Source organism: Merops nubicus, unplaced genomic scaffold, assembly GCF_000691845.1.
Source record: "Merops nubicus isolate BGI_N331 unplaced genomic scaffold, ASM69184v1 scaffold21108, whole genome shotgun sequence".
NCBI lineage: Eukaryota > Metazoa > Chordata > Aves > Coraciiformes > Meropidae > Merops > Merops nubicus.
In genome coordinates this window covers 1-12,889 of record NW_008627990.1, presented here as the reverse complement: position 1 = coordinate 12,889, position 12,889 = coordinate 1, and the positions used below count along the sequence as shown (strand labels likewise).

General features: G+C 40.7%; 2 protein-coding genes across 3 annotated transcripts in view; one reads left to right on the top strand and one right to left on the bottom strand.

Annotated features, from left to right (window-relative positions):
- UGDH (UDP-glucose 6-dehydrogenase) overlaps positions 1-2,957 on the top strand; it is a 13,099-nt gene extending 10,142 nt beyond the window's left edge. For both annotated transcript variants that reach the window (XM_008946540.1, XM_008946541.1), the window contains 4 exons: positions 678-811; positions 1,961-2,052; positions 2,137-2,247; positions 2,657-2,957. In XM_008946540.1, coding sequence (XP_008944788.1) covers positions 678-811; positions 1,961-2,052; positions 2,137-2,247; positions 2,657-2,767 — 448 coding nt within the window. In that variant the 3' untranslated portion in view covers positions 2,768-2,957. The remainder of the gene's footprint in view (positions 1-677; positions 812-1,960; positions 2,053-2,136; positions 2,248-2,656) is intronic.
- Positions 2,958-9,305: 6,348 nt separating this feature from the next.
- LOC103778924 (lipoyl synthase, mitochondrial-like) lies at positions 9,306-12,833 on the bottom strand (the record flags this gene model as incomplete). The annotated part of the gene is made up of 4 exons (XM_008946542.1): positions 9,306-9,358; positions 10,187-10,298; positions 11,024-11,094; positions 12,722-12,833. Coding segments are annotated over 4 exons (348 nt in total), but the record flags the coding sequence as incomplete, so codon positions are not given.
- Between the last annotated feature and the right edge of the window lie 56 nt (positions 12,834-12,889).

Sequence of the window (12,889 nt, the reverse complement as noted above, 5' to 3'; positions counted from 1 at the left end):
TACACTTGTCACCAGCTATGCAGCTAAACCCCCCAGCTGAATTGTATTGATAACAATAGATTGGATATGGGTCCCTCAACTTCTTGTGTCTGAATTGATTTGCAACAAGGACTAGTTTTTCTTAAGTGGGCAAGACAGTTGATTGTTGGCCTGGGCAATATAGCTGAATCCTTCAAAAGCTAGAGCAGATAACTGTAGTCCTTGTTAACCTGCATAAGCAAAGACAGAGCTTGAGAGAGTCCTTCTGTTCTCCACAGAAAAGAATGCAAACATCTTTGCAACTGGTTCTCAGCGACTATGTGAAGCCAAAGCTTCAGCTTTGTTTCCCCAAGGTGGTTAATTCTGTTTTCCTGTAAAGCTCAAATTTGATCCCCACCAACTGCAATTGGAGAGTTGTATGATTATAAGCTTGATGCATTGTTAATTATGGTCAGTTGGAGTCCTGTGTCTTAGTTTCTCTTGCATAATTCAGCAAGAGAGATGTAAAGTTGGGGTTTTTTTATTACTTTCCTTGTTGTCCCTCAAGGTTTCAAATTTGCTCCTGGCATGGATTACCACTAAGATATTTAACATAAACCTGGCATAAAAGCTCTGGCATTGTGTATCATGACGCTTGAATACTTTCATTACTTGTAACATGCCACCTGGTTCTCTAACTGGTTGATTCACTTCCCTAGAGAGTCATCCAGTATCTACATTAGCAAGTATTTAATGGATGAAGGAGCGAAGCTCCATATCTATGATCCTAAAGTACCTCATGAACAAATCCTCTTGGATCTCTCGCATCCAGGTGTCTCGGAAGATAACCAAGGTAAGATGGCTCCTGTAAAGCTTGTTTCCCTGTTCTCTCCCCATCTTATTCTCAAAACATACAAGGTCTGTTTTAAATACTATAAACACACTTTCACATTTTTATCATGGTGATGATATGCTGTTAGTTACACTTATTAGAAGATGGTCATAGCTGAGGGGATTACTGTAACTCTTCTCTCTCCCCATATCTTTTATAGATAAAATGCTAATTCTGTACTGGTTTCTATTTTTCTGTTTTATAAATATTAATTTGAATACATGCAAATAGTTTTCTCTCTGCATAATTAAAAGGAAGAGAAAGAAGGTCCAGAAGTAGGAATGACTGGTGGTGGTCCGTCAGCTCCTTTGTGTCCTGAGTATTATCTTGCCTTAATTCTTGTTTGCATATCTAAAGTAAAAATAAATAAATCTGGAATTCACTGTAGAGTATTCTCCCTTTCCCAGATAACACTTCCAAATTAATGTGTTCCTTTAAATTCAAGAAGACTTCAATCTTCTGACTAGAAATTTCTTGGAGAGAAGCAGGAAGTATTTGGTATTTTCTTTTCTTATTGGGGAGGGAGAGAATGGAGATGATGGATGGATGGATGAGGAGGAGGACAGATCAGGCTTCTAGAGGTGAAGAAGAGGAAGGAAACTGAGCTGTGATGAAGAGTGAAGGCTGTACACTTGATATACCCTTGAAACAGAAGGGGAAGGGAGGGTTGGCTCCAGGCAGCCACTGAGGCAGCCAGAGGATGAAGGCAGCTCTTCGTGAGCTGTGTATCTTCTCTAGTGTGATCTGAGTGTAAAATGGGAACTGTGATGTGCTGCTATTGGACAGGCAGGGACCTTTGTGAAAGATGACATTTCAGCACTCCATAGTAACTTCTAATTCTAGACATGCTCTTCACTGTTTAAATCAAATTTAAATGCTTCACTTCAAACCTGAGTTCTCTGACTGTGTTCAGATGCCAGGTACAAGCTACTTTCATTTAAATACATGAAATCAAAGTGAGAAATGTCTTGATAGAAAACATCTTTGGATGAGTGACTCAAAACTCATGGTTTGTGTAGGACAAGGAAGGAGATTCATTTGCCAGGAGTGCACCAGATGGATACTAAAGATGTGCGCAGAGGAGAAAAAAAAAATTTCCTTCTGTTACAGTGTCTCGGTTGGTCACTATCAGTGAAGATCCCTATGAAGCCTGTGATGGAGCTCATGCCCTTGTAATTTGCACTGAATGGGACATGTTTAAGGTAAATATTGTCTACAATTTAAAGAACAACAGAGGGAGTGTTATGCTATTTATTTATTCTGTCTGCTTTAATTCCCCTTTGCAGGAGTTGGATTATGAACGCATTCATAAGAAGATGCTGAAGCCTGCATTTATCTTTGATGGTAGGAGAGTTCTAGATGATCTTCACAATGAGCTACAGGTCATTGGCTTCCAGGTAATTAGCTGGATGATGCTACTTCTTACATTTCTTTCCTTCTATATGTGGTCCTTATTTAGATAAAATGTGGGTTAGGCCTCCTTTGTGAATGCCCAGAAACATTTTATGATATTTGCACTGATAGTCCTATTGTAAATGAGGCACAAGAAAGTTCAAACTAACAAGATGCAGCTTTAAGTAGGCAAAGCAGGCACCTGTGGAACACTGTTTTTTAAAAAAAAAAGCCAAACCCAAACTCTTTGCAACTCCAATCCCAAAAATTGTCACTGGGGCACACTGTGCTTTGTAGCTTGTATTATTCCTAGCATCCACGAAATGTCCTGGGTTTAATCTGTAGGTTCCTCATAGGCTGACATGACTACGTTATCTTGCCACACTTGCATATTAAATATGTTTTCTTTTTCAGATTGAAACAATTGGGAAGAAGGTGTCAGCCAAACGAATTCCTTTTGCTTCTTCATGTGAAATTCCTAAATTCAGTCTGCAGGACCCACCTCTCAAAAAGCCCAGAGTATAATGTTTAACAGTAATTGAGAGAATTCTGTGGACCTTCTTAGTGATAATAACTGTAAGCCTCTGCTTTTTTTAAGGAAAGTATTTTTCATAAATGTAACCAATTTTACACTAGAAATGGTACCTGGTACATGTGAATTCAAATCTCTATTTTTATAGCAATTTTTTTTTTTTTGGTTACTGAAGATGGTACATACCTGTTTTTAATAATGAATCATCTTTTACGTGGAAAAATTACCTTCAAACTGCAGATTTCTGCTTCCAGAAATGTTCCTAAATTGCACTTTCAATGTTTTGAGTGATAAGAAAGCAAAAGAAATAGAATATCTTTTTGATTTAGTCCAGTTAATGGACAGTGATCAGGAACTTTGGTGTCACAGATTTTTCTTTTGGTGTAATTCTTGTGCCCAGTTAGTTAAATTCTTGCTCTAACTGGCATTGAAATCAAAAGATAAGTTCTAAGTAGATTGGATAGGGTTTGGGTTGAGCCTTAAAATAGAGCTGAGTGCAACAATAATGCCCCAGTCCTGGCTGGGATGGGTTGGCACTGATGTGCTCTAAACAGCATTTGGGGAGGCCAGGTCATTCTGCAGGCATCTATCATGCAATTAACAGTCATAAACTGATCAACTGGTACATCTTAACTTCTGATTATTTGGTTGTCTTGCCTACATTCCATGTGCAGCCACATAAATTATTGATCTAATCAGATTCCTGGGGCAAATTTTTCCTAAGTTACAACAACGCAATCCCCCTTCAGCAGAGGAGAATTCTGCTTGTTTGAACATTGCGTTTAAGCAGAATTACCTTTATTTGGTGTCAGTCCAAGTGGAAAGCAAATGTTGCCTTCAAAACGTCCTTCCTTTCTGCTTGCATACTTCACCTGAAAGCAGCTTTCTTACTGAATCTGCAAAAGTTATACTCTGCTGTTAAGAAATGACAAAAAATAAAAATTCAGCCCCATGAGTTAGTCAGCTTCCTACCGCATTGAATTAGCAGGAATTGGTACTTCCTATTTTATCTTGATATTTTTGCCTTTACTATTACTTTATTTCTACTTGTTTTTATTATTTTCAATTGGCCAGTGCTATTAAAGTCCTTGAGATGACAGAGTTTGAGTTTGGCTTATTCTGGGAGGTTGTGAAATGGAGAGGGAGAGGATAGAGAATGAGGACCACAAACAGGTTTCAGATGAGGAGGTGTAGATGTCTTAACTGAGTATTAGTAGCATTGGTATGTTAGAGAATTATCCTGTAACTAGTCATGTAATACCATCTGAATTTACTCAGGGAAATTCCTTCAAGTATGCTGTATCAACAGTTAGAGCAGAAGATCAGTGTCTTCTTGGTGATGACTGCTATTGTAACTGTTTACCCACAGAAATGTAGATACAATTGAAGCTTCAGGACAGGTACTTGAAGATTTAAGGAACAGGAACAGTTTGGCTAGACAATGCCAGACAGCATTATCTGGCCAAAATAGCTGTATCCTTGAACCAGATGCTTTTGGAGTCTGCATGTTAATGGCTTCCACATGGGGGGCTTATTATGTAGAACTTCAGACAAATGTGTCTCAGGCTTTTTGTCCTGTAATAAGATTCTTCTGTGTGGAGCATATCAGAAGCCACTCAAAGTGAGTGGGGAATTATGTGGGCTTAAAATCAAACTGTCCTCTTTCATTGATGCCATCTCCTCTTCCTGGTTCACTAGCACTGCCTTAACACAACACTCAACGCAGGGACAGCCCTGTGAGACAGCGGTGGTACTTGTGAGCACTGTTCCAGCTGGTAGATTGCCATGTCTTGGGAGCTGGGCATCCTCTCGGCTACCTCTGTCCCCAGAGGGGGTACTGACAAGTTGTGCTCGACGGATCTCTCGTCCCGAGCTATGTCCAGGGTGGCACAGCACTGCTTTGGGGCCCGTCGTAATGGGGAGGGTGACCAGAGGCTTCAGAAAAATCGGGGTGCTTTGCAGAAGCTTGCAGACGGCTGTAATAGCGCCTTGGTATGGGACCTGTCCTCATCAACCTGAAGAAGATGGGTGGACGGTTAAACTCTTGTGTGAAGTGTTGTTCCTGCTAGCAATGTGCAAGATGGATCAGCATCCCTGAGGCTTGCAGTGGCTTTCCACACACCATCCCAAGGAGATGGAGCAACTAGGGGCTATCCCTTCTATTCTTACCCCATTTCTCCTGCAGACTTAGTCAAAGCCTGGATCATGACTTGTGGCTTAATCACAGATAAAGAACAGGCAAGTTCACTTTAGTAGGATCATGCTAAGTTCCCTTTCCTAAGAAAGGGGAAATGGCAGATTGTTTCTGAAGAGCAACAAGGGATAAAACTGTTGTTGGCATTTCCCTTGCTTTCTTGGAGAATCAGCCTTGGTTTCTTGGTGGCTGCATTCTTTAGTGGGACACTGGGATGAATGCAGGCTGAACAGCTGGTGGAGCACCCCTTTGGGATACTGCAATACTGACCTGGTATGCAAGAGAACCTCACTACAGGCCCAAGCAAAGAGCTCTGCAAGCTTTTGCAGCCCTGTGAATCAGCCCTCATCTTCAGAGTACAGTTGCCAGGGAAATAAGAACTGGTTTTTTTTTCTGAAGGCTTGAGTGGTGTATGTAGGAGATGAGTTTTAATGTTATTGAGTCTGTCTGTGGGATCTTACAACATGTAATTCTTGATGAGAATTGTGTAATGTGAGTAATGGATTCCTGTGCTCTGAAATTTTTTTTTTAATGGGGTTCTTAATAAAATGCAATCCTCCTGTAACACAGCTGCAGCAATGCAAATACAACAGCTGGAGCAAATCCAGTTGTAATACAAGCCTATGAATAGTATGATACAGACAGCATAAATTAAGTCCTACCCAGGATATTGCACAGACAAACTATAAATGCCAGAAAAAATGTACTGTTCTTCTTCTGTGTGCATGTTCAACCCTTCATGCAGCTAAAACTGGTCTGGTACCAGGCATATTGTAGCCAAGAATATAGCAACTGAATTGAACAAACACATTTTTGACTAAGACTAGTTAGTATAGGAACAGTTGGTGGAGAGATTTTGTCCAATGTTTACATTTCTATCACTTGAGGTTCCTCTGTCAATCTGGAATTTTATAGTAGTGCTATAATCGTGCTTAACAGCTAAACTTTGAAATTTAATTGTAAAACAATGCAGGACAAGGGGTTATCTGATGAGTTTAGGAATACTGGAGTCAGTTTTCATTACTTGTTTTTTTTTCTATTCCAAGCTGAGAATTTCTGTTGCAAGTTGAACATCTGCAACAAGTGTTGTGGTAATGAAGCATAAATACTTGACATTTTTTTTTAAGTTAAATATTATATCCAATATTAATTGGATCAAGTAGGAAACAAAACAAAACTATTCTTAAATGAACCCTCTTTCTTGATTTAAGCTAAAGACTTTGAAGTCACTGGAGGATGTAGCAGTTCTCAAGCCAGCTGCATAACACTTAATTATGCTTCACATAGTGCAATGATGCTAAGAAAACCTGTTCATTCTTTTAAAGTGTCTGTGTCAACCTGAAATCGTAATTCCAAAACTCAGTTTGATGTTTTCCTGATTGCAATGAAGGTTAATGATGTTCCTTAACGTTTCTGGCTGCTTTGCAAAAGAAACTGACAGAATGAAGTGATTGACATACAAAAAGAAAATGTCACTAAAAATGAAACTTCATTACAAGACTGAGATAGTCACAAAACCTGCGCTGAATTTATAACCAGGAGCTCTGTGACAGTTTGATGTATTAACATTAAATAAAAATTAGTTGATTGTTATGGAAAAAAAAATCACTTGTGAAAAACTGAATGGGCAAGAGATAAGGAAGGTGGTTGTAAAAGCATTTCTTAACTAGGAAAAGAACTTCAGGACTTGTCCTCAAACACTCTTAAAACCTAAACACCTCTTCAAGCTATGAAGTCAAAAAGTGACTGCTTTCCTCAGAAACCACAGCAAAACATGCACTCAGAAAACAGCTTCTGTAGCTTCTGGAACTTGGTACCAGCTAGCAGACACTTGTGTAAAAGCATGAGGTCATCTTCTGAACCACCCAGCAGCAATTCATAAGGTAGGTCTAACATGAAGTAACATTGGCCTGTGTTTCCAGAGCATTATTTCTCTCACTGTAAAAGAAGTCATGGGTGATTCCTGTGCAACATTCTCTTGTTCGTTTGGTAATAGCTGTATGGCTCAGAATTCCCTTTTCCAAGTTTCTAGTGTGGATACACTTCAAGAGCAGTAACTTGGCAAAAGCTAAAGTAATATTGTTATAACTGCTCTGTAGGAAAGTCAAACCCATTATTTCTAGCAGGACCTCTAATAAAGGCTGGCAGCTATTGAACATGTGGGTACCCTGGAGATAAGGTTGCACCCCTCCCTCCCTGCCTGCCGCTGTGGAGTGAGCTCTGAATTTCCTTACCAGAGCTGAGAACCTCCCACTGCTCTGGTGTTCAGTGTACTTCAGCTGAAGCAGGCCATTTGGGGCTCAAAGTGTACCTTGTCTTTCCAAGGCTAGTGGTCAGATTTTTTTTTTTAATTACAAAAAAAAAAAAATGCCTTGCCTTTCGTCCTTTACAAAGTACAGCTATTAAGACTTACATTTTTCAAGGCTCAAGTTTCTCCTCCATTACACTGTTAAATTAGTACATTCCTTTTAGCTTAAGGCTGTTTGCCTTCATAATGCTTTAATATTGCTATACTTAATTTTGGCAAGTATCAATTGTGCATCAGTGGCCCCAGTGGTATAATCATCTGATTTTTGCTGTTTGTGACAGGAGAAACTTGATACTATCTATTGACTTGCTAATTAGCTGTCTTCCTTCTAACATCTTGATGAGCTGGGAGTGGGTAGAAGGCCCACTCTCCTTCATATAGTCTACAGCAGTTCAGAAGATGTAGTATAACCAGCCATGGTTATAACCATGCCATGGGATTACCCATCTGATGAGAGTCTGGGACCAGAGACCAAATTCCTGGCATGGGTCCCAAAAACTTCATGAAGATACAGCGGAAGCCAATTCAAAAATGGTATCTAATGACCACAGCAGAAAACTGAGAATTATTAGGGGGATGCACTTTCAACAACCCTGACTTCTTCAAGAAAGGACTTTACAGCTGCTAGTATACTGTAAGCCATGGTTTCATTTCTGCTTGAGCTTAGTACAATGTGTAATAGATTTCATGTTTCACCCCTGAGGGTGAGGGGTGGCTGAGGGAACTGGGATTTAGTGTGGAGGAGACCTTATTGCACTCCTAAACTACCTGAGAGGTGGTTATAGTGAGGTGGGTGTTGGTCCCTTCTCCCAAGTAACTAGTGATAGAAAAAAGGGCTTAAGTTGTGGAAGTGGAGGTTTAGATTAGGTATTAGGAAGAATTTCCTCACTGAGAGTGGTAAAGCATTGGAACAGGCTCCCCCAGGGAGGTGTTCAAACAAATGTGTGGATGGGGTACTTAGGGGCATGGTTTAGTGGCCATGGTAGTGTTGGAAAAGACCTCTAAGACCATCAACCCAACCTTAATGATTCTGCAATGCAGTTCTCTGCATTCAGGTTTGTTAGCCAGACCAGTTAACAAGGGGGCAGATAACTAGAACAAACCTAACCACCACAGCCTTAGACTGGGTTTTTAACTTCCCTTTAATGATAAGACAATACCTGCAGATGCACAATAGCAGCAGTTCTGCACATCCAAGACGCACCTGTGCAATTTGATGGGGCCTGTTACAGTCATGTACCCAGACTAGGGGTGGCTCTACTTATGTCGTTAGGGCAACTGACTTCTCATGTGGTTTTAAATTATACAGTATCTACACATGGTTAAATGTCATGCCAGAGAGGGCTCTCGTTCTCTTCAACTCACTGCCCTGGCTTTACCAGGGCTCACACCTTGCAACACACTGGCACTGGAAAAGCATTAGCTGTCAGAACAGTACTGCTCATTTTCTTAAGGTGCAGGTAAGAGATACCATCTCTTGAAGGACTTTTACCCACACTTTTAACCCATGCTTTCTCTGGTGTGGTTCACTGTAGCCCTTATCTGGTCCTTTGTCATGTACTCGATCTTTCTTTAGAACTGCTGTGGTTCCCAGAGCCGCTGCAAGCTTATATCACATCATGGTAAGATACTCCAAAGTATCAGCACCTTTCAAATTACTGTTAGCATCTTCACAAGTAGTAACTGCAGCAGTACTGAGTAGTATCAGCCCTGTTGACTTAAATCTGTCCACAGTTGGTTTTTTTCCAGCTTGCACTTCTTTCACCTCAGTTTCATCATTCTTCCAAAATCAGTTCCATCTTCTGACTTTTTTGTTGAACACTGGAAGTACTATGTAGTTGTAGCCTTGCCAGGAGGAATGAAGTAAAATAATGAAGTGTTTTGGTGAGAGAAATTTGTTCTGGAAAGGTAGTAAGTTTGTTCATACATCCACCATCTGGTCTTCTGGAACTGAATATAATTATGCACTGATTTAAGGATCCTTAAAACTGGCAATCCTTAAAACTGGAAAATACATTCACTCTCCTTTTCAGATGGGTTTTGTCTTTCTTTTTTCTACTAAGTTCTTTAAGAAGAATTCACCTAATTTAAAGGGGAAAAAATGCACCACAATTATTTACTGGCAATTAATTTGCACAATTAAATAAAGCAAAACAATACACAGTCTAATTTCATGTGAGCATTCTATTCTACACTACAATTGTTCATACCAGTGTTTCAGTAACTCAATTCAAGGGCACTTTCAACACGTACAGCTGGGATGTAGAAAAACCAACCCCAACCATAACCCAACAACCCCCCTCCCCCATCCTGATTTTCCTCAGGCCTAGCTTTATAAAATAGCTCTGCTTCTTTGTGCTTTCCAGCAGGCAAAGGTGAATTGATTTAATTAAAAATTAATTCATATTTCTTAAAGTAAAAGCAACTTATAGTGAAACCTGCTCTAAATCTCATTTGAGCTGGCATTAAAATGGCCCCAGATGTGTTGAGTCTGTTCTCTCCTTAGGAAAAGTCAGGATCTTGGGCCTACCCAACAGTTCCCTTAATGCCAGCTGCTACTTACACCTAGTGCTTCGTCAGAAAAAGCACTGCCATAAGCCTGTCTAATTACTGCTGAGGCACTGTAAATAAATTCTGCTCAAAGCAATACAATTACATCACACACAGTAAAGGGCCCCATTAAACCCTGAGGTGGAATATAAAGGAAAACTTGGAAATTGGGTACCCTGTATCCTGCCTCACATAGTAAGTATAGTACAAACTAAGTTTGGCAAAAAACAGCTGAAGCAGCACAGCAATTGTACAAATACCAGCTGTACAAATAGCTTTGTTGCATATTACATCACCCTTTCAACTTCACATAATAAAAAGTTATGTGCTCAAGAATCTGATATCCTTTCAGTACTTTACCTGCTTTATAGGAGGAGCGCACTAAAGGCCCGCTAGCGGTGTAATGGAATCCAAGATCATTTCCGACTTTTTCCCAGTACTTGAATTTTTCAGGAGTTATGTACTCCTCAACCTGAGTGAAAAGAATTCCTTTTGATCAGGTCTTACGGCAACGGAAATGGCCATAACTAGCATACAGTGAATGAAACAGTTATAGCACAAGTTCAGCGTTTTACACTCCCAAACTCTCCGCAGCCAAGTCACAAAGTGGGCTTTCTCTCTGCCTTCTACCAGAGGAATGAATTATTTGCTTTTCATATTTAGTTCCAAAGTTTAGAATTTAATTTCTAGTTGTTGCTTTATAATTTTCTTCACTCCATTTTTGAACCGTCCTTTCAAGCAAACCATTCTTTTGGTCTCAATTGGTAAAAAAAACCAGCAGTCCTACAAATCTCTTCACTAATAATTATTTCAGCGAAACACAGTAACGGAGACTGAGGTGCTGGGCAGATGAGAAGAAGGGGAAAATGGCAAATTCCTCAGCTGAAGTGGCACCATTATGGGAGAGCCTATGAGACAGGGGAGCTGGCTTGAGCCATTACATCTGAGACCTACACTGAGACTCTTGTTTCCCAGAATCACACCCCAGCTCCAGCTGTCTCCCCACCTAACAGCAGAAATGGGAAGGCTGCAGAAGATGGGGGGGAGTAGATGGCTGAGGTGATTTTTAGTTAAGAGCCAAGAACAGACATCTGCAGTTCAGGTAAGGACGTGTATCCGGCCTCCCTTTAGAAAGAGGGAAGCCGACTGTGCAACACACAGATGATAAGGCTGCCTGTGAATCAAAGGCATTTTTACCTTCAGGTGCCGTTTTGTTGGTTGCATGTACTGTCCTAGGGTCAGACAATCTACATCTGCTTCCCGCAGTACTGCAAAAAAAGAATTCCCTGTTAGTGGCAGAAAGATCACAGGGGATTGCCAGCCATTAGGACACACTTCCCTTCAAAATCTGAACAAGGGTGACTGAAGGGGTTACATTCTGTTCTCCAGCAATGGGAACTTGCAGCCTCAATGAGCCATAGCCACGTGCCTCCTCCTGAGCCCCAGGCTGCTGCAGGAGCTAAGCTACCCAGCAGAAAGCTGGAGAGAACACCACACGTGGCTCACTGCAGAGGGCACAGGCTCTTGTCTTTTTGATCTTACTGCTTTTCTTGTCTCTTTAGGTCAGAGCCTTCATTTGACAAAAAATGGATGGGTGCACATACACTTGGTGCTTCTCCACCAATTTGAGATACTTCATGTGGACAGTTCTAAGGAGCTATAAATCAGAGCAAACTGCCCAACATCTTTTGCCAGCTTTACGCAGATGGAATGTATGTTAGTTTTGATGCCTGCAGAATCTCAGACTTTGCTAACATCTGAGTATATACCAGAACCAATATACAGCAAATGAATTCAGGTGGTCTACTCACAGAGGAAAATCCAGACACCTGATAATGAGCCAGCCTGGACAATTATGTTCACTGCAACTAGGCAGATATTCTGAACCAAAAGATGGCCGAGGAATCACTTTTTACATTAAAATGTCCACACATTTTCTATCTACTTGAGCTGGTTGCCGCTCGTCAAATAGGAAGAAAAGGCAGTGTTTTGACAACAGCATTATGCTCACTGTTATTCTGGAATCTCTTTAGGTCGATATGGTTCTGTAAAGAAACTGGTTCAGTATCAGCAGATTTACGTGTTCTTTAGCTTGTTCTCAAAGGACGGAAGCCAAACAAAATTACGGTAACTGAATGAATACGGTAGGAAAAAGTTTGTCTCCAAATATATCCATGAAAGCGGTCTGAAAACAAATAGCATCAAGTCTGAAATTTCATATTCTTGTGGCTAGCAAACACTAAGCAGGAAGAAGAGGAAAATCAAGAACTGTAATTTTATGGTCCAGATTGTGGGACAGCTGCAGAAAAACTAGGCTATATCACTGCATTCTAAATATGGGTGATTGTACAGAAAATAGAGTACCAGGTAGACTTTCTTTCACAGCACTGGAAAAAGGCCACAGAATTTATGATTTTCTTCTTTCCAGCACATTGCAGTCACTCATCACTGTGAAATTTTCTCCTCTTAAAAATATCTTTTGATGAAAACATAAAAACATGCTACAGCTCCAAGGATAATAACTTTTTAATACCTAAGTAAGCTAGAATAAATTCTTTTAAACAGTAAGGTTCTTCTATTTCTAAAAAGGAATGCTCAATAAGGCAACTATGGTGCAAGACTATTATCAAAGTACTGCAAACGTAAGAATGTTAATGTAGTCACACAAAGGTAATTTCCACTGAAATCAGCACAAGCTGGACCTGAAAGTCTATGAAGGCAAAATAATTAAGTTCAATCTTTTTCAAACAAACTCTTTTTTTTCCTATCAAATTTAGAAAACGTTTCCTGCACCAGCAAACCGACCTGCAGGCAGAGGCAAAGTTTCTCACACCTGTTTTGCAGCGCGGTGAGGCTCATCCCTGTGACTCGGCACAGGTTCCAACCCCAACTTACGTTTCATGGTGGCGTGCACTTGCTCGTCCGTCTCGCCCAGCCCCAGCATCATGGAGGTTTTAGAGACGACACCGGGCCGGACCTCCTTAGCGTGCTTCAGCACGCGCAGGGACTGCTCGAAGGAGGCTCGGGGATCGCGGACCTTCCTGTTCGGGGTTCAGCACGGGG